Source organism: Giraffa tippelskirchi, chromosome 2 (assembly GCF_054371585.1).
Source record: "Giraffa tippelskirchi isolate mGirTip1 chromosome 2, T2T-mGirTip1v1.2.pri, whole genome shotgun sequence".
Classification (NCBI taxonomy): domain Eukaryota; kingdom Metazoa; phylum Chordata; class Mammalia; order Artiodactyla; family Giraffidae; genus Giraffa; species Giraffa tippelskirchi.
Window position 1 is genome coordinate 127,079,640 of NC_137276.1, and position 25,461 is coordinate 127,105,100.

Sequence of the window (25,461 nt, forward strand, 5' to 3'; positions counted from 1 at the left end):
AGTCTAGTGGACAAGGTAAGTAATCAAGATGGGTGAAAATTTTAATGGAAAACTTAACTATAAAGCAATATTATGGCTTGTTAAGGTCTCTAAATTGACTTCCAAAATATCAGGGAACTCTCAAGTAAATAATTTTAAAAATACTCTTGGCTATACAATTTCTGGGTTTTTTTTTGTGATCAGATACTCCTTTGAACAGCCAGGCAGGATGGGGGCGATGGGAGGAGGAGTTGGGGGGATAGGCTCACCTCCTAGCCTAAATACCTAAAGAAAAACTTAAAAGCTGGTGCTAATTTGCTGTCCAGTAGAAAATTCTGGTTTGCTCACCTTCAAAATAAATAGTATTTAAACCTGACTTAAATAACCATGTGGTACCATTTATGTGCAAATCAAATTTTGACTAAGTTTCATGCTACAATAAAACATGTAAAAAACATGCAATGTTACACTGTTGGGCCAAACCCATTTTAATCTCAAACTTTACGTAACAAGGAAAGAAACAGGTCTGTCAGAAAATCAGTACAGGCATTTTACTATCAAAATTTTTCTTTTTAATAATTTATTTAAATAAGATTGAAGCAGTTTAGAAAAACAAGATTTGTATTTTATTTTCTTGTAAAAATCTTTACACATGCAGACAAACCAGTGTTAAGAAAGTATTCACCATCATTTAAACAAATAACCACTTAAATAGAACAGTGTCTGCAATTTTATCTGTATAAAAATAAGATACATTTTTACAGAATTCACGCTCCAGTTCTTTTAGCAATAAACAATACACAACTATAATAATTACAATTGAACCTGACCATGGTTTTCAATTAGATACTGCTAGGGCATTTTATGTGCAAAAAAAAAAAAAAAAAAAAACCAAAAAAACATAGTTCTTTTCAAAAGAAAATGTCCTCAGTGTTTCTAGAGACCTAGAGGGTTTAAGAAATCAAATCCTAATCAGTTTGCTTTTAATATTTTGATTATGAGTCCATACATCACACTGTAGATAGGCAAAATCAGGAGTTGATGCAGGCTCAAAGGAAGAAAGTCAGCGTCTGTGCCTGCCGTGTCCTGAGCGACTGCCACCATGGTGCTTGCCTTTGTGGGACCTCTCAAAGGAGCGAGATCTTTCACGCCTGTCCCTATGATGTCCCCTTTCATGCCTGTGTTTCTTGACAGCATCTGAGTGATCCCGAGACTTGCTCTGAGATCGAGAACGAGACTTTTTCCTTTTATGACCATGTCTATTTGAACTTTTTAAATCATCTCTGGTATGCTTGGCTTTAAGGTGAGGAGAGCCATGATTATGATGTCTTCTTGGGCTTTCACTGTGACTGCGGGACCTGCTTCTTGATCTCGAGCTGTATGTTCCAGATCGACTCCGCCTATTATTATAACTTAGATAATAAAAATTTGAGGTTGAGAGTCAGTTTCCACTGGGAGCAAATTATTTTTGGTAGTGCTCATAGCAGGTTCAAAACAAAACCACTGTATCAGTGACAGACCAGACTGAAGATGTTTAATGAACTTCCCCACCCCTCACTACCTGTCCTTCAGCCTGTTAACATATTAAACAAATCTTAAATATACTATGTCTATATTCCAAGGAAGGGAGTAATTTGTTTTTACAGTGTCCTAGCTATTTATTGAATTATCTCCCCTATGCTCAAAAGAACCACTGAAGAGCCACAAGTAGCTGGCCATCTAATTATAAAGTTAACTAGGGAAGATTCTTTGGCTATAGTTGACCTGATTCTTCATTAGTAGTAAGTGGTTAGCCAGGCTGCACACCCCTCCAGAAAACAAAGCAAAACCAGCATAGAATGCCATATGCTACCAGGAAACAAAAAAGCCACAGGCCTACAGAGCTATCTCCAAACTCGTTTCTGACAATTTACCCTGTATTAAATCTAGCCTAACTTTCAAAACAGTCCATGTGCAATTTTTTTTTTTAAAGCCATGACCTTTTAAGACTCCAAATAAGACTGCTTTCCCCAACCGAGTATTTACTTACTGTCTTCTTGGAGTATGTGATCTAGAACGTGATCGTGTTCTTGACCTTGATCGACTTGCGCTTCTGCTATTTCTACTTCTCTTGCTGTCTTTTCTTACACTTAAAAAAAACCCAAAAAAACGATTTTTTAGTTATGTACATAGTGTTAGAAATTAAATACATAAAAAGATTCCTCAGGCCATTTTTCTAACTCAAGTATACTCACCCATTGTAAGGGCTTTTAGAAGCCTGTTGTCTATCCTCGGGTTCTTTTTTTATTGTTTTCACATTAACGGAAATAGGTGACTTCTCTTCAGCTTTTACTTCTCTTGGTGATGCTTTTAAAAAAACATTAAGGCATGTTAACTGTTAGATTTTACAGAAGGCCAAACAGGTTTCTAAATGTAACCAAGTACCATTCAATTATCAGTCCTTAGTTGGCTGTCAAGAGAGAAAATAGGAATAGCTTAACATCACTGTTTCTATGTATCTGCGAAATGCTAAAACTTTCTAATAACCACACATTCGCACTGCTTAAGTTATTAACCTTACATGGTTTAGAGGCTGGAGAAAATCCACCAAGAGTTGAAAGGGCTGGAGTTCCATCAGGATTCAATCCCTTTGCTTTTAATTTGGCTTCTTGTAAGGCAACTTTTCTTTTCTCTACTTCTTTTTCCAGCAATTCATAGTTTGGCTGTTGGAAGAAAGTGAAGTTAGTATTTCTCTTTTACAGAATTTTACATTCTTAGCACTGACAAAATATTAACACAAATACTGGTAAACAGAATTACCTTTTTTCTGGTATAAAGCCTAAGCGTTTCTATGCAGATTTCTTGGATCTCCTCTTCTGTAGTACCAAAAAGAAGAAACCAATGGGGACGAGTTGGCAATGGAATCTAAACCATAAAAACAGATTAGATGAGATTTTCACTGTTTTTATTAGAACCGCTAATTCCTGTGATTTATCCTATTGGACTATACAAGATTTACATGTCTATATATATATGTATATATATATATACACACCTACCTGAAGAGCTCTAGCTGCAAGGTAGATGCAAGCACATGCAATAGTCTCTGGTTGAAATCGAACAAATACATTGGTTCGAAGACTGTCATTCATGTAATTCCTGAAAAATATTTCAACCATAAGCTTTGTATGTAAACAAATCAGTTCCTCTGAAGCTTACATAAAATTGGAGACTCAATCTACTTTATTCTTTTTTCTTCTCATATTTGTATTTTCAGTATTCTAGCATATAACAATTCTTAACTCAAAAAGCAGTAAGAGATAAGAATTTAACACGAGAATCATTCTTCATGTCTCCTGTATAGGACTGAAGTCCTTTAAAATAATTCCATATTATTACTCCACATAGAACAGTTTTAAAAAAACATTTCTATGAAAAGCAATGCTCTGAAAGTTCCGACATGATTAGTTTCAGAAATGATAAACCACTCCAACAATACTTCAAGCCATTAATTATTGACCATCTCTCTCCTTTATCCACAATGAAAAGCAGTGGCAATCAAGTTCTTTCAAAAATTCAATACTGTGATAGGGATAAAAAGGCATTTTCAGTAAGCACACACCAAATTAATAAAACTAAGCTAGTTCAGAAAATCTAGGTTGGGAAGTGAAGAGCAAATAATATATATAACAGCCTTGTTTATATACAAGTGTGACTAAATATAAATAAAAGCATATAACTACTTCAGTTAATAAATTACTGGACTTTTATAATAGTGAACCCTCCCCACAATATTCCTGAAGTATTGAATAAATTTTACAAATTGTTCAAAAGGTTAAACTAAAAGACTTTCTTAAAAGTCCTTAACCCATGAAAACTGCTAAAAATCTGTTTTATAGAACATATATCAAAGTCATGCATCTTATAAAAGCAATGAGACTTTTCTAATATTACTAATAAAGAAGCATGGCAGTCGTTAAGTCCAGAACATAAGAATTACATCACTTAAGTACTGCGCAACAGTCTTAAGACAGTAATTGTGGCTGAACCACAAACTCCTTGTTTTAACTTTAAATAAGTCAGCACTACAAATCACACATCTATATCGCTAAAATCTAAGTTTTAGAGTTCTATGTTAAAATTAACAGCTCTTTAAAATGAAGTACTTCTTACTTCTAATACCATTGCCTCCAATAGCCCAGCAGCTATACATCCATCAAGAATGGGAATGGTGCCCATTTTAAGCTGCTGTTTCCACTGGTAGAATTCATGCTATACATACTAAAAATAGAAATCTAGTCAAACTCCTAACAAAAATCATTTAAGTCATAATGGCTGGACAACAAATCTATCAAAAATGAACTATTCATTTTGATGGTTACAGGTATACATTAAATACATAGGCATGTTGAATAGTTACTTCTAGAAGCAAATATACAAATCCTTTTGACAACCCGACAGAACTAGAAGATGCTGCCAGATGGATATGGACCACTTCAGTGAATCTCGGATGAGAGCTTGCACTGGATTGGCTGGAGAGCAGGGCAGCCAATCAGGCCATCCTGAGGTCATGGGCTGAAGTGCAGAGGGCAGAGTTCTATGACTTACCATCATGGACTACCCTTTAATTAAAGAGTAGAAAAAAGAACAAAGTTAAATTGAGTTCTCCATTAAAAGTAATTAGTCAAGCCAAGAAAACAGGAAGCAGAAATAAGCATTATTTACCTTTTGATTAAAAAACAAAAAAACAAAAAGCACCAAAACAAACTTATCTCATTATTTTGGAAAGGGAAAATGAAACTTACTTTATTTCTGCTTCTGTTTTCCTGGCTAGGAAAGAAATGTAAAAAAGCAACTTACCAGGCAGTTTGAACCAGGGTTTGATTACGTTCACATTCTAAGACTTGTAAATACATAACAATGATCTGAAGGACAAGGGAAAAAAACTTAGTTTAGCATACTGGAAGTTCTTTCAAAGTACAGAGTTCAATGAACATAAGTAACTGAAAATATTAGGAGCAAGTTTTAATTCATGAAACTGCATGAATAATACAGACCAACCTAAAATGTACCTGATAGTCAATGTAGGTTTTTATGTTACTAGAGTTCACATGGACATGAAATGTTCCAAAATTGTACAGGAAAAAAGTTAAATCATCTAAGAACAGTATCTAATCCTTTATGTGACAGGAACTGATTATTTCACTTGATTTCCAAAGGTACAAAAACCCTAGAGACTGTTACGTTTTAAAAGTTACACAATGTGTATGGTGCATACTATGCACAACTCAGAGTGGGTATTATAGGACAGTGAAGCTTACCATACTAAAGTGTGATAAGTTTTAAAAACTCTAAATAGAGTTTACCTCAGCTCAGATCTTTCTGGACCATTATCATCATCATTTTCATTTCACAATTTTAGAGATGTGGAATCTGAGGCACAGAGTTTTCTGCCAAGGTCACACAGCTAATGGCAGAAAAACACATTTCTATGTGCAGATGGTCCTGCCCCCAGAGCACCTGCTCTCATCATCATTGTGCTATGGCTTATGTTGAGCATATGGAAGCCAAGAGACACTGGAGAAACCTAAGAACACTCAATGATGCTAAAAGTGAGCAGCCACACTCTAAGCCATTTCACTATGCAACAGGGTAACACACCACCAGGTACTTCTGCAGACACAAATGTTTATTCATTCCATGGCTAATATGTAAAAATCTCCATTCTCTAGTATGAACACTGGGTTACCTCAGAAGCAAAAAGAACTTATCTACGTCCACACAATAAAAAGTTAAGATCTGAACCCAAGACTTTGATTCTCATTTTACTGATGATTTCAATGTCCAAAAAGTTGCTTTTTAAAACCAATGGTTAGTGCTCAAAGATAAATTAGCAGGAAATAAAATTAAAAAAACAAAACAAAACCCTAATACTTACGAATGTAATTTCTGTATTCTACAACTCACCTTATGGGGATGCTTGACATGAACACAAAATCCCAATTCCTTTAGCACCCTCCTCTCTGCCTTGATAACTTGATTTTTGGTGTTAATGTAGTTCTGATCAAGGATCAGGGGGCTTGGAGTCCTATAGTTTGTAAGAAATAAAATCAAAACTGTTTTGCACATCCCAAAAATTTTATTTGTGGTATCTCCATTTTCCCTTCCAACCAACTATTGGCAACAGAAACCAGCTTTTTAAACTCCTGCAAACAAGTTAAAAGCATTAATCTTATGCTGTCCAAGTTATGCTAATTAAATATATACTTTCTAGACTCACTTCCTAGCTTACTAACAAAACCCTGAAATGAAAAAAATTTCAGTCTAATGCTCTTTAGATTTATCCTTGATTTTTTTCATCCAGATGTATTTATATTACGTAACAGCCTGATTTATTTTCACAATCTCATTAGTCTCCACAGACTAGAAACAAAATTAATGTGCTCTTGAACATATGTATTACAAAGACTTCACAAGATTAGAGGGATTTTACAAAATATCAACTCATGATTGGTTTAAGACCAAAACTAACATTAGGGGAAAACACAGTGGGTAGCTAATTCAGATTTCCCTAAATGGGCAGTTCATTTAATTAAACTGATCTAAGAGTCTCTGTTAATAATCTAGAAATGAAAGATTCAGCTCAATTACCAAAGAAATGTTTTTAAAAATCAGATTTAACACCCAAAGTGATCAATAAAACCAGGCCAAAATTTGTTCCGAGTTATTAGGCAGCATCTTTAGTACACAATGCCAAGGAGAAGGTAAGACCAACCATAATGAAGAAACTATAACAGCATGTAAGGTCTCTGTGCCAGACCAAAATTTTGACAGCTTTAAAGTTGTGAGAGGCGATATATTTGCGGTTCAGTGCTTTGGGGGAAAAATGCTTTCAATTAAAAAACTGTCTTAAATTTAAGTCTTAAAATAAACAACTAGTTTCTTAATGAGAAGTCAGTCAGGACTTAGAATTTCTCTTCTTAAAGTGTATAAAATGTACCAATATCCTTCGTTTGTTACATTCTTAGATCCAACCAACAAAAAACACATTTTTATTTAGAAGCTGATTTTAACATGGGTAGAATACGTAAATATTTTCCCCCATACTCATTTTCAGCCAAAAAATCCACGAGTTTTTGCTCTGGGCAGAACACAACATTTTATAAAGATAGTCCTTCTGAATATTGCCCCCACTTCTCCTTTTACTATGGACAACACATCCAAAAAAATTTAATCTCATAATTTTATACTACATATCCACTTGAAGATCAGAAAAGAATCTGAAATCAGCTTTATTACCCTGTAATGTATGTTACCAGAGTAAAAAAATCTGCAGTCATATTTATTTTCCTTTCTTTCTCCTGTTTGAAACTTAAGACTGGAACACTTAACTAAACTATTTCTAGCTTTTCTATACTATCAAGTTGGATATAAGACAAAAGTTGGCAAAGCTGACAAGATGGAAAATAGCCTGTTAATGATGCAAGTGGCCTTCACTCAATTCAGTTCTTACAGCTTTGAAAGGTGAGAAATGAAGCCACACCTTTCAGTTGGGGAGGGGACTGATTTCTAACATAAAATATAAATAATGAATCCATTTTATCATGACAAACAGGCTACAAGTTCACTGTTCTTTGGAAAAAATCAAATTTAATTCAAACGAGGACAGGGAAGCCTAGCGTGCTGTTCATGAAGTCGCAAAGAGTCGGACACGACTTAGTGACTGAGAAACAAATGTGTACACAAAAACGTGTTCCAAAGACCTTAAGGTTTATGGTTTTTCAAATGTTATAACAGGAAATCTGAGGAAAAGTGAAATCTACTTAAAGAACCAACTCTTTAACCAGTGGACCAGTTATCTGTTGACCCTTTTTCATCAGGTATTCATTAAGAGACAGAATACCTCTGGTGGTATAGTTACACACCACCTTCTTAATACTTAAGGTGCAAGTCAAACAGTAAACTGCACCATTAGAATCCTTATAAAATTATTATGAAAAGTTTTGTCTCATTTTTTCCTATTTATGTTGAACAAATTTATTATATCTCTAACCAAACTTGCTATAAGGGTTTATTCCAAATTCTGTTAGAAATTCATTTTCTTACAATCAACCAACTCAACATTTGAATTATGGCTATTATCTGGTCCCTAATCAGGTTTAATCACTAATTCTGCTGAAGTAAATTAGTTATTTTCTATCTATTCTGTATAATCTTTATTTTCACATTTTTTGGTGTCAAAATCCCAACATTAAACCAATTAGGGAAACCAAACCCACTACCTACTCAATTCAACTACCTACTCAACTTCTTGCTTAGGCAATAGTAACTGCTTGCAATCTTCAAAGTCAATTTTGTAGATGTATACAATCTGATACCTTCACTGTTCAGAAGTGGTTTTACCTCACAATGAAAGGAGGCTCAATGAATGCGTAACTTACACTACTTACAAAGATTCCTTTTTATCACAATTGTATCCCCAAATAGCAGCAGTAAGAAAAGGTTCAAACTGCCTAAGCAAATTGTTTCTTTGTATTAACAAAGTATCTCTTCATACTTGACCTGGCAACAAGCACATCAAATTTAATTAAGGTTTGCTAGAATTTGTTCCTTATCAATTAAGTAAACTTTCTTTCCAATAAAAGTTTGAAGAGGTTAACATTTTAAAATCTTTAAAAAAAACCTGCTTAAAAGAAACTTTTATCTTTTTAGAAAAAATAAATTTTCATGATAAAAAACACCTAAACCTAACTCCTACTCCTCTGCTCTTGTCAGACTTTTTCAGATTAATTTATATGAAAAGAACAATTCCCAAATTTTAATCTTAAGTGCAAAGTTTTGGGTTTTGATCATTTGAAGTTTATTATGGGGTCTCAGATTAGCTATCTTTCCTTTAGCATGATCTCAAAAATACAACCACAACAACAAATTTAGGAGGAGATTCAAACATGGTTTGTCTTACTCATGTGGTACAAAGGACCAAGAAAATGTGGAACAAATTCTTTGAGACTATACTTAAAGGAGATCAGTAGTTTACAAAAAGGCAGACTGTTCCTCAACATACAGAAATTTGTAATTCCTACTTCAAAGGAACATTCTTTCTTTGGCAGTGTTTAAACAAACTGAAGGCCATCTTTTAGAGCCACCAAAATCAACTGTGGATGAAGACTGGACTAAATGACAAGATCACTTAAGACCCTCCCAACTCAAATCTATGATCTATATGCATGTTGAAAATACCACACCACATTCACCAATAAGTGGGTTGCTGCAGTCTTTGAATATTTGTCTTCGTTTAGACAAGCCTTACAGTATGAAGCTAGGTGCCTTAAAACTACAGAAAACCCTTCGTTTGCTGGGAATATGCTGCATCTCAAAAGCAAACTATAATTGGGAACTACTGAAATGAAAAAGCCATCTTTCTGAGCTTAAAAAAACATACTCAAACTACAAAAAAAATGAAGAGAAAAAAAAATCACATAATTCTGAATGGGGCTTGGGCATCAGTTCTTCCTAAAAGCTCCTCTAGTAATTTTAATATTTAGTCAGCACTGAAATACAGCAACATTTTTTTAAAGGCTACAAAATTGATGCTTGTTATTAGCAAGGTCACACTACAATTTAAAGCTATGCATAAACTAAAATAAATAATACCATTAAGACAAACTGATATACTTTACCTAGCTAAAGTGGTATTAATAGTACTCTTCTAATGACATTAATCTAAAAAAGTACTAAACTATCGTTTTAATAACTTGGACAGCAAAGACAAACGCTTGTAACAAGAAACAGGAGTTTTTCTAAATGGTTCACCAGTGGCCAACCTGTTAGTCCCCGATTCCAGTGACCTATTCTCAGAGCACTGGCTTCTCCTTGGGGATTTTCGATACTTCACTCACTGTTGCCATGACGACAGCTTCATCGCTATGTACCACTCCACATCACCCAGGCTTTGGTAAATGTAGCTGGTCGCTGTATAGTCGGTTGCAAGGGAAAAAAGAGTTGAAGTTAATAACATATACAAGCTACCTGTCTGAGTAAACTTGTAATATGCATAGAAACACTTTTACATCCTGCTTTTTAAAAAAAGGCTTCCATGCAATTAACAACTCCCTTTAAATTTCATGCTGTAAATCAGACTTCTAAGATTGAGACACAATTTCTGTGATAATGACCAAAAGGAGGGGAAAAAAAAACCCGACACAACAGTCAAATCAGGTGAGATGTTTTAAATTCCAAGGTTTTCAGTTAAGAGAACCTACTCTGACATCAAGGAAGAATACTCCATCTCAAAGAAAAATTTCAAAGTAGATAATAAATGATAATAGCAAAATGGTTCAAAGAATACTAACAGAAAACTATTTCCTTTAAGCAAACAGAATCCTTTGACTAAAGAATCTTTTTATTAGTGTCGCTGTTTAAACACCCTTAACAATCAACTAGATCTAAATATAAATTTTAGCTCAGACCATACTAAGTATCAATTTGAAAACTTCCCAAGTTTCAGGGATTCCTCACTAAGACGCTAGAAAACATTTTTAAATTAAAAAGTTAAGTCTATCCCTGGAAATAAGGTGAATGAGAAAAGAATAGAATGAAGAAGTAAGAAAACTGAAAACCGCTGTGAAAACTACTTGGGTAACAACATTTCAGTCTAAGTAGACTGACTAATCATTTCAAGGCTACTGTTTGCTTGTCTTTAAATAGTTCCATTACCAACAACTTACAGATTCACCTAATAAGGACCACTCACAGAAGCTACTAATATGGTACTAACCAATGCCCAACCCCAAAATGATTTAAAATCTTTTTATAACTGACTTCCTTTCAAACTCAGTACAAGTTTATCTAATATCACAGCAACTCCTCAAAAGGTGAACAGAAGAACTAATCTACACTATGTATGTACTAGAAGCATCTAGTACTAGAAGTCATCTGTAGACACAAGCAGCACTGTAACTAAAACTTTTTGGTACTGCCTCACAGGAACACATAAAATGTTAGCAAGTGTCCACCTATAAAACGACACTATTTTGGTTTCTATTTTCTTACTAGATCAGCTAAATGGGCCCTATCTAAATGCAGCCCACTAACTGAGACTGTTATCTGACCAAAACAAAATACCTGTTTAATCCCTTTGACTCCAAACTTTATCATCCTGCAGTCCTTTCAGATCCGGTATTATGGGGGATATCGTAGTTCAATGTTGAGAAGTATTGTAACAAAAGCCAACCTCAATTGGTAAAGAATTAACTGGAACTTCCAGTGGTAAGACAATCTACACAAAACTTCACCACAATATTAACTTGAACTGCAGTGTTTAAACTTCCAGCCTTCAGTCTTACAGAGAAGGGAGGAGAAAAACAACTTACAGAACACACTCACACTTGAGACAAACATATTCCCTTTCTTGTTTAATCTTAAAACCACAGGACTGGCTTCGCAGCACTGTTAGGATTGTCCATAAACACAACTGCCTCTACAAACTTCAGATAACTGGTTAACTGTGGTTTTTCAAATTATAAGTGTGTTCCTATGTGAATTTTAACACCTAAATTAAAGTCAGTTTTCCCTTGCATCGGTTTTAACTTGAGAGGAAAGAATGTTTTGATATGATTGGTGCACAGTTCAGCAGTAACAAGAGATGCTGCATTCAATAATGCCAATCTTACCTTTTTCCTCTTAACTGGCGGAGGTGGTGAAATACATTAATCACATCTCTTATTCTTCTAGGTGCTTCTTCGATTTTTGATGCAAGATTAATACATGCCATCGCAACAATCTGGAAAAAAAAAAAGAGCCAATAAAAAGCTGTTAGATTATGGCACTGCAGGAGTAAAGTTAGAAAGAAGTGCCCCTCTCAAAGTCTACAGAACTTACTCTAATGAAAAAACTTTCAGACACAACTGGGACATTTGGTGAAATGAAATCGCAGTTGACATTTCTAGGACATAGACTATGCTAGTGTGACGTTTCTTTTTATTGCCTGAAACTGAAAGTTTAGTCGCTCAGTTGCGACCCGACCACATGGACTGTAGCCTACTAGGCTCCTCTGTCCATGGGATTTTCCAGGCAAGAGTACGGGAGTGGAGGTTGCAATTTCCTTCTCCAGAGGATCTTCTCGTCCCAGGGATGGAACACGGGCCTACCACATTGTAAGCTTTACCGTCTGAGCCACCAGGGAAGTCTCTATTCTCCTTTATTTTCAATCCGTAGCCAAACTCAATCTCACAGAACTCTCCATTTGATTGAAAATGCAAATTCTTGATAATAAGGCACCTGGGCTCAGGCTCCATCTTCTGGTTCTCAAACTCTCTCCAAAAATCCCTACTCCCTTATGGATGAGAGCTAGGTACAAAGGCCTAAAACTAACCACTCCCTTTCTACAAAGGCTGGCCGCTGACATTATCCCCTCCTTCCTTCCCATTTCCGGATGGAGAAATCCCCCGTTGCCCGCCCCCGCCCTGCTTACCTCGAAACTGTGTTTGACGAAAGACTTGGAGTAGAAAAAACGATGAAACAACACCTGACCCGTTGCCATCGCCACCTGCAGACAAGAGAAGAGAACGGAAGCGCAAGGGTCAGGCGGGCCCGCACCAGGCGCCGCCGCCATTTTGTGCCTCCGCTCACTCCCCTCCCCCTCCCCACCTCGAACAGCTCCCTGGCCGTCCTCCCATCGCACGCTCCCTCGCGCGCTCTGACTGCGACCCGCGGCTGGAGAGCCCCAGGGGGTGACTCCCACACGGCCGGGCCCTGGTGGTACCGGAAGGCAGCGGAGGGGAAGGCGAGGAGGGGAGGCGCGCCTGTCGGCCCGGGGCCGGAACACTGACCTGCGGAAGCCGGAGGAGAATGCCGGCGGCCTGGATGAGCTCGCAGCCCAGGATGCGCAAGTCCGTCTCGCTGGGCAGGTCGAGCCCGTCCTGCATGGACGGGGTGGGCGAGAGCCGCTCCTCCGGAATCAGCGAGTGGTCGATGGTGAGCGAAACTTCCGAGTAGAGACGGTCGCCGATCAGGATCCCTCCCGTCGTGGTCGTCGTCGTGGTCGTCGTGCCGGAGCTTGAGCCGCCCGCGCTCGGGGCAGCAGACGAGACGGCGGTGGCAGCGGTCGCGGTCGGGTGAGGCCCGGACGCCATAGTCTCAGCGAGCCGCACGCACGCCCAACGCAGCCGGAACCCGGAGTGAGACTAACCAGCGTTCTCGGCGCGACGGATATTCCCGTGACCGCCGGGTTCTGGCCGCTTCACGCAGCGTGCGCTTCCGCCCTGACGTCACCACGCCCGTCCGGCGTACCAACTAGTCCCTTCAGGCGTCGTCTCCGCCCGCGGAGCCTACGCCCGTGCCGGCCGCGGAGCGGAGGCCTCTGGGTGGGACCGTCGGATGATCTGGGTGACCTCTCCGTTGGTTCCCCAGAGCGGCTGGGGACGTGGTCTGCTTACTAACACAACCTCAAACCGCCTCGCCTCGTTTGTAATATTTTCAATCAAAAGAGTAACAAGGGAGCTTTACGAGATACCTTATCTCCAAGTTCGAGTCCGCAAATTTACTGTAATCCCTGCACAGTTTTGATAATTTCTCTAGAACGTGCATCCGTGTGCTCCCATCTCTCTTCCTCTCCTAACTTTCCGCATTTGGGTGGCGCAGGTTCAGCGAGTACAAAGGGAGGCGTCGGAACGACCTTCGCCCGCATTGGCGGGTGTAAGTGGTTACTCCGATGTCGTGTACGGATGAACTTGTAATTTAAAGTGACCCGCGAGGAATCTGGAGAGGGTTGCTTTACGGTATTTTTAGAAAACAGGAATGTGAACTACTTCGGTTCCAAGGGGGGAAAAAAAAGCTCCCCGATGAGCCTGTCATTCCCAGAGGAATCGAAGTAGAGCGAAGGCTTCGTATTGACTGCAAGGGCGGCTGCTTTAACGGCTTAGATTATGAAACACAGGCCTGAGCCAGTGACAGCGCCACAGCTTTCGCTAATCTGGAAAATCCCTAGTTTCCAAAAATAGTTTTAGGGCGAGCCCTTACAGAGGTAATTTGATTATGCCCAGAAGGGAGTCTATGTAGTCCTGCGTGGTTACTGCAATTAGTAGTATGGGAGAAATCGATCTCCTTTATATATATATACACATATATATATATATATCCCTCTGTGATATTAGTAGTTCTCCCAATTTCCTGAAGTTTGAAGTAAAAACAGTGATACCGATCCAAACTACTAGAAGCTAGAGCTGGAGGAAGAGGAGTACGTCCAGATTTACTCAATTTTTTATCCCACGCCTGAACCTAGGAGACATGGTCTGGAGATGAGACGCCCCCATCGTCTATTGTACAGCTCAGTTTTAAGGCTTATTTGGATTAATTATAGAAAGCTAATAGAAACTTCTATAAATAGAGCAAAGAGAGTTTGAATACACTGAAATATTTGTCAGTGACATCGCAAAAGCAAAACATATTCAAAATCCTCATTTTAGAAAAAGCATTAAACCAACCTTACATCAGTATTTCTGAACTCTGGCTGCACTTAAGGATCTTCAGAGGAGCTTCTGTTTATTCTTGGCCACATCACAGCAGCTTGTGGGGATCTTAGTTCCCTAACCAGAGATTGAATCTAGGCCCTTAGCAGTGGAAAAAACTGAGTCCTAACCACTGAACCACTAGAGAATTACCCAGAGGAGCTTTTAGAACATACTGATGCCTGAGTCTTACTTATAGCGGTTAGTATTGATTTGCAATAGGCCCAGCCAGTGCTTGAATTTTGCCAATGGTCCAGGTGACTGAAATGTTCACCAGGATTGAGAAACATTGCTCAAATCAAGATACCTGACCTCTCTGCTCCTCACCTTCACCTTGGTGACTAGGCTGCTTCCAGGGAAACGTCCCTCTTCAATATCGGATCTAAAATGCTGTAACCAACTTTGAAATCTTTAAAAACTAATTGATGGTATGCAATTTTCCTGGTTCTGATCATCTAGTATGCAGTTGTGTAAGATAGTATCAAGTGGGGAATGCTTCAATTATTTCAAAGTAAAAAGGGAAAAAAATAAAACCTAATTGGTAATATGCTTCATCAAAACACTGAGCGTCAGTGAAATCATCACCTGTATTTGTAATGACTTGAGAGTAATGTAAGACTATTTCTTAATGTAACATTTTTCTAATATTTAGAGAATTTCCCACCACTCTTCTCCAGTAAGCTGACTTGGTGATATATTGGGTTGGCCAAAAAGTTTGTACGGAAAAACCCAAACTTTCTGGCCAACCCATTATTTGATAATACATTTTTAATCTCTAGGTCCATGATTAATCTAACCAAGTTCACAAGCATAGGAATGAGGAGTTCTGGGAGAAGGAGGGTAGCTTGCTCTACTCCTGGTGTCTTTTCCCAGTGGACTTCCCTGTTGCCCTCCTCCTGTGTCTGGCAATAATTTCCACAAGTGCATAACCACTCAAACTATTCTACAACTTTGTGCCCACTTCCCACTCTTTTCTGACTGTACTTCAAATTGCATCCAGTTGAAGTCTGAAGTGTTAGTCGCTCAGTCATGTTAGACTCTGATCCTAGGGACTGCAGCCTGCCAGGCTCCTCTGTCCATGGGATTCTCTAGGCAAGAATACTGGTGTGGATTGCCATTCCCTTCTCCAAATATTTAGTATATTCTTTCTTAACAGCAGTCCTCCTAGTAGACCCTGAGTTTACCCATGTCTAAAAGGAAATCAATGATAATTAAAGTTGCATTTTAACTTATGAAGACCTGCAGGCTTCAGATGAAGACTGAAGGGACAAATGGAATTATCTGTGGCCTCCCTGAGGCTATTGAATCATATTCCTGATGCTTAAATCAGTTCTCATTCCATAAGTCTCTGCAGTCTCTCAGGGGAGTGTGTTTTTCATTATTATTTAAACTTTCAGGTTCTTTAATCCTAAAAATTTCATTAATTTCTTCAGCAATTGGCTAACCATAAGTGGGCTAGCAGAGTTTCAAAACACAACACTGTCATTTAGACTAAGAGCAAATGGAGTGTAAGTCCCCTACCAAGAAGGAGGTACACTCTTAATAAAGGGAATGGTACACTCAGAGACAAGTATCAAGGTGACCAGTAAGTGCAAAAAGCAGTCAGAGAAGGGATAAGTCATTATGGTTCATGTCAACAGGGAGCACTTAAAACCTTCAGAAATCACTGATCAAGTTTCTGTTCACAGCAGAGATCAGAAAAAATCTGACTTCACACAGGAACGATTGGTGTAGTTACATGACTATATTTCATTTAGTCCTGTGGCAGTTATATGTCATATAACACATTCTGATCAGGTTGCTCTCATCATTAGAAAGAGTCATTCTGGGGAATTCCCTGGCGGTCCAGTGGCTGGGACTGAAAATGCTTTATATGTAATTAACACTTGGGCATGTACTGCTTGGTAAATCTTGTAACACTGGCCTGAGCATCCCGCTGCTGGCTCTGCAGAGAACTACTTCTGACACTTAAACAACCACCCATTTTCTCATAAAGTAATCCAACTGGACCCCTTGCAGGTCTAAAATTCTTTGACTCTGGTTATTCAGACATCTTGAACCACAGACTATCTTTTGTTTATTTCTTCTTTATTGTGTTTTAGTCACTAACTCTTGTTGTTCCTTCCTTGAATCTGCCTGTCCTGTTCTACTATATCTGCTGTTCTCTCATGCCTGGACCACCACAGTAGCTTTCTAAATGGTCTTCTTGCCTCCAGTCTCTCCCATCCTTAATTCATCCTGGGACATCTCTAAATTGCTCTTGAAATATCAGCTTACTTCTTCCACTTCCTCAAAAAAAAAAAAATGTTGGAGATAATAGAAATCAATACTTTCTGGCAGTTGGGGCTTTCCACAATCTAAACTTGCCCTGTCATTCATTTCCTCATCACATTACCACCTCACCTTATTCCCCTGTTTCAACCTGAACCAAGATCAGCTGGACCTGTCTCCTCACCAATATGTTGTTACCTTCCTGATTTCACACTTAACCCTGCTTCCATTTCTCAAGTCTACAATATTCTAACTCCTCCTTTATGTTAAACAATTTTTTTTTTTTGAGATACAGATGAAATTCCCTACCTTTTGCCAGGAACCTCCTCCACCTGATTTACCTTTTATTTATTTTCTCCTTCTTTGGACTCCCTCCTAGTATACATTCTGACACATGATTCTGTACTATCATGCAGTTACCTGATTACTTCATGGGTGAGTTTATTGCCTCCTTAAAAATAGGACCATTTTTGCATTTATTGACATTCTCCACAGAAACCTATACGACACTGTGTATATGGTAGATACTTAATCAGAGCTTGTGGGCTGACCTGCATGCTTTTCTCCTAGGGCCTTCCATAGGCTGCCTGGTCCTGCCTTCTCCTTTCATCCAGAGGTCAGTCCTATCCTCGAGTGTCTGTCCTACCACCACAGCCCCCTCTCCCTAGTAGAAGCTACAGGTCCCAATTTATCCTGTTAATTTTTGCAACACTTGGTAGATAAGTCGCGTTTCCACTTCTGCTCTATTCTGTGTCCTCACAGAGCGCTTAATAGCCCACAACCTCTGTTCCTCATAGGCCTGGGCTGGGGAACAGGAGGCTTGCTGGAACTGCTACACCCAGAGAGTTGCAGTAAGGGGACAGGAACTCAAAGAAACTATACAGTGATGTCGTTTGGTGACTGAGTGTGGACAGAGGCTCTGAGACAGTATTTGGAGGTGTGTCCAGAAACTGGGCATGTGTGGTTGAACGTTAAAAGGCCAGTGCCAATTTGATAAACTGTAAAGCTAACAAAACCACAGGTTTGCTTTTGAAGTTAGTATCTAGTCTCATCGCTTTTATTCAAAAAAGGAAACTAAGGTCCAAAGATGAGGCTGCAAATAGCTACTCAGTAAATATCTACTGATTGCAAATAATCCAATCAAGCCGGTCTTTGGATGGATTTATTCATAACATTTAATGTCAGAAACTGGTCAGCCAGTCTTAAAGAGCTTATTGGCATGATTTCCAAACAGACCTCATCAAGGAAGTGTGACCCCATCAACTCCTGGATTTTGGCCCACGGAAACTGATTTAGGACTTCTAACTTGAAAAACTGTACAATGTTGCTTTGTGCCCCCAAATCTGTTGTAATTTTAAATAGCAGTTATAGAAAACTAATGCAGTGAGATCTGCCATTTCCTGGTATTCTTTAAGAAATGCTTCTCAAACTTTAAGATGTATACAGATTACCTGGGTGGAGCCTGAAAGCCCCATTTCTTAAAAAAGCCTCCCATGTGATGCTGATACTGCCAGTCTAAGCCATTCTGAGCAGCAAGGCTTTAGAGCACATTGGGTGATTTTACATCTTTTGCTAATCTCAGTATGGAGGAAATGGAACCCAACAGCAGAAAGTACTGGAGGCTCTGGAGTTGACTTACTAGGGAAAAGAAAAATTGCTGTCACTCAGTAGCCATGCAACTTGAGGAAAATTACTGCTGCTGCTGCTGCTAAGTCTCGAGGCAAATTACTAAATTTGCTTAAATTAGTTAAACAATTATTTAAGCTGTTTTCTCACCACTAATGGCTTCCCAAGTAGCTCAAGTGATAAAGAATCTTCCTGCCAATGCAGGAGCTGAGGGAGACACGAGTTCAATCCCTGGGTTGGGAAGATCCTCTGGAGAAGGAAATGGCAACCCACTCCAGTATTCTTGCCTGGAAAATCTCATGGACAGAGGAGCACGGTGGGCTACAGTCCATGGGGTCACACAGTCAGATACGACTGAAGCAACTTAGCACATGCGCATTAACCACATATAAATGATGAATTACCAGTAAAATGAAATTAAAATGCAAGACCGAATTGTTTATTATTAGATTCAACACACACACACACAAAGTTCTGTCAAACTGCCATAACAAGTTTTAGACACTTGCTCTCAATTTCTGTACTGATTGATGACTGTAACAAACAGTTCAGTTTGGTGACTCCCCATGGGCCACTCTTTGAGTGATATTACTCTTTAAATTTTTTGATAGTGAATAGATATTACTTATATAATTGCAATTAACTGTTTTGAAAACAAATCCAATTCAGTCTAATAATAGAAATAGGGACAAAGGACAGAAATGGTTCTGAGATAAGAGTAATCTTATGGACAAAGAAGGTGGTAACAAGAAGGTGATGTAAGATCTAGGTTTTAAAAGTTAGATAGGTATTTGTCTGAAGGGTGAGTGTGGAAGAGCATTTTAGGCAGAGAGAGACAGGTCCAGGACACGGACATATGAGACTACTGAGAGTGAAGTACGGTAGATATCTGTGTTTTAGCCTGCCTGGCATTGTCTCCCTTCTTTCCTTTTCCCTAGGGACCCACAGCTTCTCCATTCTCAGCGCAGGGGGTTTGGGTGGGCCTGACCTCTTCCCCAGCACTTCCCACCCCAACCCCTACTTCCTCCTGGTGATTGGTTCAGGACAAAAGCCAGTCCAGGACTCTGTAATCCTGGCCAGGGGGAGAAAGGTGCTTGTTCCTGCTAAGATTGCTGAGAGGAGGATGTAAGCCTGTTACTACCAAAGAGAACCAGTGATTGGACTGCCTCAAAAAAATCAAGAGCTATAAATCAGAATAATATTAAGAACATTTATTTCCTCAAACCTTTCCAGTAGTTTCGTTGTTACTGTTTCCCTCTAACTGGACCTAGGCAATTAAAAATAGAAAGGGCCCAGCAAGTCCCTAAAAATGACACTTTAAAAATGATTCCTCTTAAGGATTGAGAGCTACAATTTTGAACAATTTAGTAGCTGACTTCATTTAGTAGTGTTTTCTATTTCCAATAAGCATTCAACATGCTTTCTTTCAGTGAAAGAGCAGTCTTTCACTGAAGAAACTTTTAGGAATAATAAGAAATCAGCTTTTCTGAAGCACCCTACATATTTGTCTCCTTAGTGGGAATAGGAGGTAACTTCTGGGAATCTGAGGACCACATTAGACATTTAGAACACTGTAAAATAAAAATAAGTGAGCCTCATATTGTTCCCTCCCTTGTCACAACTCTTCTAGAAAAATTCCCTATGATTTTTGTCTTTTATGGTATTTTTTCATGACTCCAGGTCAACTGTTCCACAGCATGTTCCTTAATTTGGAGTTGTCAGTGATTTATTATTAGATTCATATTTCCCTAGGAATAATCCATAGTTGTTGAATCTTTCTCTAAGCTTCATAGCAAAGGGCACGTGATGTCCAAATCTTGGTTAATTTTCATTTAGTTAAGGTGGTGTCCACAAGATATATCCTCTGTAAACGTACCCCTACACCTCTGTAATAGGTCATCTATGGGATGATTCTTTGACAGTAAATAACATACACGGTTTAATAACAGATCTTACATATATAGTTTCAAGAAAGAAAAATGCCTCAATATGAAACTTTGTAGATTTGGAAACAGTTATTTGAACAAATCTCTAGTGAGTACTCACTGAACTATGTTATGCTAAGTGCTCAGACCAAAGAGTGGAAGACAGACCAGCCAACAGGAGAATTCACGAGAGTGACAAGGACCACACTAAACGTGGGGAAACGGGAATCCAGAGAAATGAAAGATTTTAGGTGAAGAATTTATATTGAGTGGCAGGGTTAGATTAGAACTCTGGCTCTTCTGATGACCAATCCAGTGTTCTTTCCAAGACAACAGTCAAAGGCTCTATCATAATACTGCTTTTCCCTGGTTCAGTGTAACACTGGTTGTTACAATGAAAATAAATCACTTCACTATGTAACTAAAACTGGCTGCTGCAGTCCATGGGGTCCTAAAGAGACAGGACTGAGCCACTTGACTGAACTGAACTGAAAACAAGCTTTCTCCAGGCCCACCATAGGATGCTTTAGCGAAACTATTATTTGGATTGATTTAATACTTACATTGTGACATTAAACTAACTGGAGACCTAGTCTAGTTTTGTCTAGTTTCCTCATAGTGACAGTGACACACGCACACAGAACCGGATATTGCTCATCTGCCACACCTTGAAACTACCACAGATTTTTCTATTCACAAATCAAGAAACAATTTAGAGGTTATCTAAAAGCATCCCTACATCTTGAAAGCAACTACTTACAGTTGACTCATAATTGCTTTATAATGTATTGTTTTCATACAAATCACCAGTATCTCAATAGCAATCCCGGTAGTGCGTAAGGTGGGAAGTATGAATCAGTGGGAGAAGGCTGCTGAGTTATCAACTATTTTGCCTGTAGGTTTAACAATATCTAGTGTATACCTAATTTTCAGGATAGAAAAATAAGAGAAATAAACTTGTTGTTCAATTGCTCAGTCGTGTCCGACTCTTTGCGACCCCACGAACTGCAGCACGTCAGGCTTCCCTGCCCTTCATTTAACCACTAGTTTGTATTTATTCACTCAATCCCAACGTAAAGGATCTAGAGGTGGGCTCTTTAGGTATTGTTCTGATGTTATTCCTTTTAGGCTGCTTTGGATCTGTAGACCCGGAAATCCCAACCTGGTCTCTCTTCCCTGGGAGAAATACGTGGCTGCAGGGAAGACACAGCGGGAAAAGCTCCCTTGTATTCCCATAGTTACAGGAACTATTTTAAAACGTGAAGGCCAAAAATCACTTGCACTCTGCTTGTCCGTCTCAATAAGGAACCTTACAACGTTCTGCCTGCTTCGGGGAAGTGAATTTAATTAGACAGACAAATCATTAAAGCATTTACAATTTTTACAGAAGGACTCTGGCGGTAACTCCCTCCTCCAGCAGCTAAAGGGCCATTTCCAATCTAGAGGCGGGTTTCTCCGAGGGATCTACCGTGGCGGAACTGAACGAAGGGGGTGGTCAGTTGGAAAGACCTTCAACCAACCCGCCGTCAGCCTGGTGCCCACAGTCCGTGAGACAAGTGCCTGGAGTGTACTCCCCCAATCCCGCCCCAGGCCCCGCAGCTCCCGCGAAGCCTGATCGCGCTCGGCCTGGGGTCAGTGAACACGTGCAAGACCTGGTTGGGTTGCCTCGGACTCCGGGGGCAGAAAGATTTCACAACGGTCGAGAGGGAGGAGCACCCCAACCTCGTCACTTATAGGAAGGCCCAAGCCAGCCAGGGTCGCGAGGGGAACCGGAAGAGACGCCTACAAGCCGGAAAGACGGAAGGCTTAGGGCCACGCCCCGCGCACGCGCAGCGCGCTCTTCCCTTGCGTGGCTGTGGTCGAGCGGGTTCCTCCGCCGGCTGCCGGATCTAGCTCGCCGGTCTTTTCCTTCTGCCCGCCTTCCGCCCCTGCGCAGTCGCGTCGTCGCCGGCCACTCCCTTCGCCCCTCCCTCCGCCCTCTGCAGCGCCAGCCTCTTGTGACGTCACGCCCCCTCCATTTTAGTCCTAATCTGATGCCAAGTGCGGGGCGGGCCGGGTATAGAGGTCGCCAGCTTCTCCTCTGGCCGGAACCTCTCTTGGAAAGGAAACCTCTTTTGTAATTTCCTAAAACTTCGAATTAAGGCTGTAAACTGTGCTCATTTCCTAATAAGGGTGAAAACGGCCCCTCACCCTAGTTGATCTTCGAAGCTGGAAGTTCTGTTAAAAGGAAACTGCAAAATGTGTTGTAATTTAGGTTTCTTTGAAGACTTGTCTTTTTAATGTGTTCCCTTAGTGTGTAAAGTGGGAGAGTGACATTTGTAAAATGACAACTTTGCGTATGGAAGCCGGGATAAGCGGTACCTAGTCTGGCTTGATCGGATTAATGTGCTTTTAATTTAGTTTCCATTTGAATTATCCGGGTGGCATCTTGAAAGGATGGGTATAAAAAGCTGTTGAAGAACAACGCCGTGGTTAAATTAATCGTTTTGTAAGCGACTTAAGCGAACGCGAGGTGTACCAGAAATAAAATGAGAATTTAAACTTGTAAGGGGCAAAGGTTTCACCTGCCTTTTACAGGTAGTGAAAGAGACTCAAAGATTTATATGCTTTGCCCGAGATTCTGTAATTTCTATGATTTGCCTGGAATTCAGGCCACTGCTTTCACCATGCCAATACTCTGGCCAGAGTGACTAAGGCTGCCTTTGGAACCCGCTGAGGCTGAGCTATTATGGCCTCTTTTCTTGTCTTCCTGCTTCACTTGTCTTTTTCCACTTTCCGTGATTTTGGTTTTCTTCCTGAGTTCTCATGTCTCCCTCCCACTCCTTTTTTGCTTTCACAATTTCTTTAACTTCCTTTGTTTATTTTTTGATAGTTAAACCAGCCTTTCCGTCCTCCTTTAAATGCTTCTACCTTAAATGACTATAAAAGGAAATAGAAGAATTTTTCTTAAGGGTATTTTTTGGGGAGGGGGATGGTTAGATACGTAGTATGTATATAGTTAGATGTAAAATTTCCTCTACTAAAAGCTGCCTCCTACTTCTTCCCATAGATGTTCAGTGAAAGTAGGTGTGTGTATGAGAAAGAGAATAATTAAGGAAAGAGAGCAAGAGATAGAAGAATGGAGGGAATGTGTGGTGAGCTATTTAGAATCAGAAACAAGAAAAAATAATCATGCTGTAAATGATACAAAACTCAACCCGAGATAACAACATAGCTGTAAATTCTATACAACTGAAGAAACACATCAATCCATCCTTGCCTATGCCTCTGAGATGTTATTTCCTCAGGCGAGTTGTGTCTTTGCCAGAATAAACCTGTAGCTTTAGCTGCCCCAGGAGAAATAATAACAGGGCTTCTGCCTGTGGAATAATAATATACAGTGATTCCAGACTACACGTCACCCTGTAGGCTTCTCAACGTGTTGGCCTGTGTGCCCAGTTCTGCAGTGGTGTTTGTTATCCCTGTTCTACACTTGGGGAACCTAAAGCCCAGAGAATCCCTTACCTAATGTTACAGAAGGCAGAGCCTCTGCTATTTCCAATTCCATAGTCTCTGAGTGAGCATGTCTAGTAGTAAGGAATTAAGATCTAATTGAAGATGATTAATAGAATTCATTAGGATATAGTGTTGCCAATTGACTGAATCATGCTCTCATTACAAATTTCTCTAATGTCTGTCTAATTACACTTGGTTAACAATAACTTGTAGAAATTGGTTGGAAACGTATTTTGCATTTTGCTAAAACAATCGAGGTTACTCCTGAAGTTTGGTTTATGTTTTAGTTCCCTATATGAAAGAAAATGCACACCTCTGTATTCCATGATTTAAAAATAACTGGAATCTTGAGGGCATTATGCTAAGTGAAATAGAGACAAATATAGTATGAGCCCACTTACATGTGGAATGTTAAGAAAGATTCAGAAACAGACAATAGAATGGTGGTTACCAGGGGTTGGTGGGTAGAGGAAATGGGATATTAGCCATAGGGTACAAACTACAGTGATGTGAGGGATAAATTCTGGGAATGTAATGTACAGAATGGTGACTATAGTTGACAATACTGTATTGTATACTTGGAAGTTGCTTAGAGAGTAATCTTTTTATTCCCCTGGCTTTACTGAGATATAATTGACAACACTGTATGAGTTTAAGGTGTACAATGTGCTAATTTGATACATTCACTTATTTCAAAATTATTACCACCATAGTTAGCTAACACCTCCATCCTGTTTCATAATTACCACTTCTCTTTTGTGGTGAGAATATTTAAGATCTACTTTCATAGCAACATTCAAATATAATATAGTACTGGGACTTCCCTGGTGGTGCAGTGGTTGAGAATCCACCTGCCAATGCAGGGGACACCAGTTTGACCCCCTGTCCAGGAAGACTCCACATACTACACAGCAACTAAGCCTGTGAGCTGCAACTACTGAGCCCACACTCTAGAGCCCAAGAGCCATCATACCAAGCTCACATGCTGCAACCACTGAAGCCCATGCAACTAGAACACGTGCTTCGCAACAAGAGAAGCCAACACAATGAGAAGCCCGTGCACTGCAATGAAATGTACCCCCAGGTCACTGCAACTTAAGAGAGTTGGTGCAACAATGAAGACCCAGCACAGCACTAAATAAGTAAATAAGCAAATATAATATGGTATTATTAGTTATAACCACCATGCTGTACATCGATCCTCAGAACCTGTTAAATCTTATAACTGGAAGTTTGTCCAATACTTTGACCAATACTTTCTCATCTCCCCCAGTCCCTAGATCCTGGTGACTCCACTATATGACTTTGGGTTTTTATGTTCCACATATGTGTGATAATACGATATTTGTTTTCCCCTCTCTGACTTATTTCACTTAGCACAATGCCCTCAAGTTTCATCTAAGTTGTCTCAAACAGCAGAATTTCCTTCTTTTTCTCATGTATGGATAGTCTCCATTATATATACACCACATTTTCTTTATCCATTCATCAATTCATGGATCTTAGGCTGGTTATTGTGAATACTGCAGCACTGAACAAGGGAGTGTGGATATCTTGATGCGATCCTTATTTCAGTTCCTTTGGATATACATTCAGTAGTGGGTTGTTAGATCATAGGTAGCCACTCCAGTATTCTTGCCTGGAGAATCCCATGGACGGCAAAGCCTGGTGGGCTGCCA

General features: G+C 39.5%; 1 protein-coding gene and 1 long non-coding RNA gene across 11 annotated transcripts in view; one reads left to right on the top strand and one right to left on the bottom strand.

Annotated features, from left to right (window-relative positions):
* Positions 1-582: 582 nt before the first annotated feature.
* On the bottom strand, positions 583-13,144 carry CCNL1 (cyclin L1). 10 transcript variants are annotated; one of them, XR_014076937.1, is made up of 12 exons: positions 12,789-13,144; positions 12,431-12,505; positions 11,631-11,740; positions 5,926-6,046; positions 4,819-4,883; positions 4,379-4,580; positions 3,018-3,117; positions 2,779-2,883; positions 2,540-2,681; positions 2,214-2,325; positions 2,009-2,107; positions 583-1,391 (listed from the first exon to the last, which is right to left on the bottom strand). XR_014076937.1 is itself a non-coding variant. In XM_081570647.1 (11 exons), exons 1-11 carry the CDS (start codon positions 13,089-13,091, stop codon positions 1,043-1,045), a joined length of 1,563 nt encoding a protein of 520 aa, XP_081426773.1. In that variant the 5' UTR covers positions 13,092-13,144; the 3' UTR covers positions 583-1,042. The 10 variants fall into 10 exon arrangements, 2 of the variants coding, with proteins under 2 accessions (XP_081426773.1, XP_081426772.1); XR_014076936.1 differs by having other exon boundaries at positions 4,132-4,580; XR_014076942.1 differs by having other exon boundaries at positions 4,379-4,575; positions 4,815-4,883.
* The window catches only part of LOC145538498 (uncharacterized), a 57,846-nt gene continuing 44,352 nt past the window's right edge, over positions 11,968-25,461 (top strand). Inside the window, exon 1 of the long non-coding RNA XR_014076945.1 lies at positions 11,968-12,113. This is a non-coding gene — a long non-coding RNA (uncharacterized LOC145538498). The remainder of the gene's footprint in view (positions 12,114-25,461) is intronic.

Bases quoted from the DNA above. Each gene is read 5' to 3' on its own strand.
- CCNL1 (XM_081570646.1), bottom strand. From the start codon at position 13,091: ATGGCGTCCGGGCCTCACCCGACCGCGACCGCTGCCACCGCCGTCTCG. The intron at 12,506-12,788 runs GTCAGTGTTCCG...TCTTGTCTGCAG, and splicing joins TTCTCCTCCGGCTTCCGCAG to GTGGCGATGGCAACGGGTCA. The intron at 2,108-2,213 runs GTGAGTATACTT...GTTTTTTTTAAG, and splicing joins TCTAAAAGCCCTTACAATGG to TGTAAGAAAAGACAGCAAGA.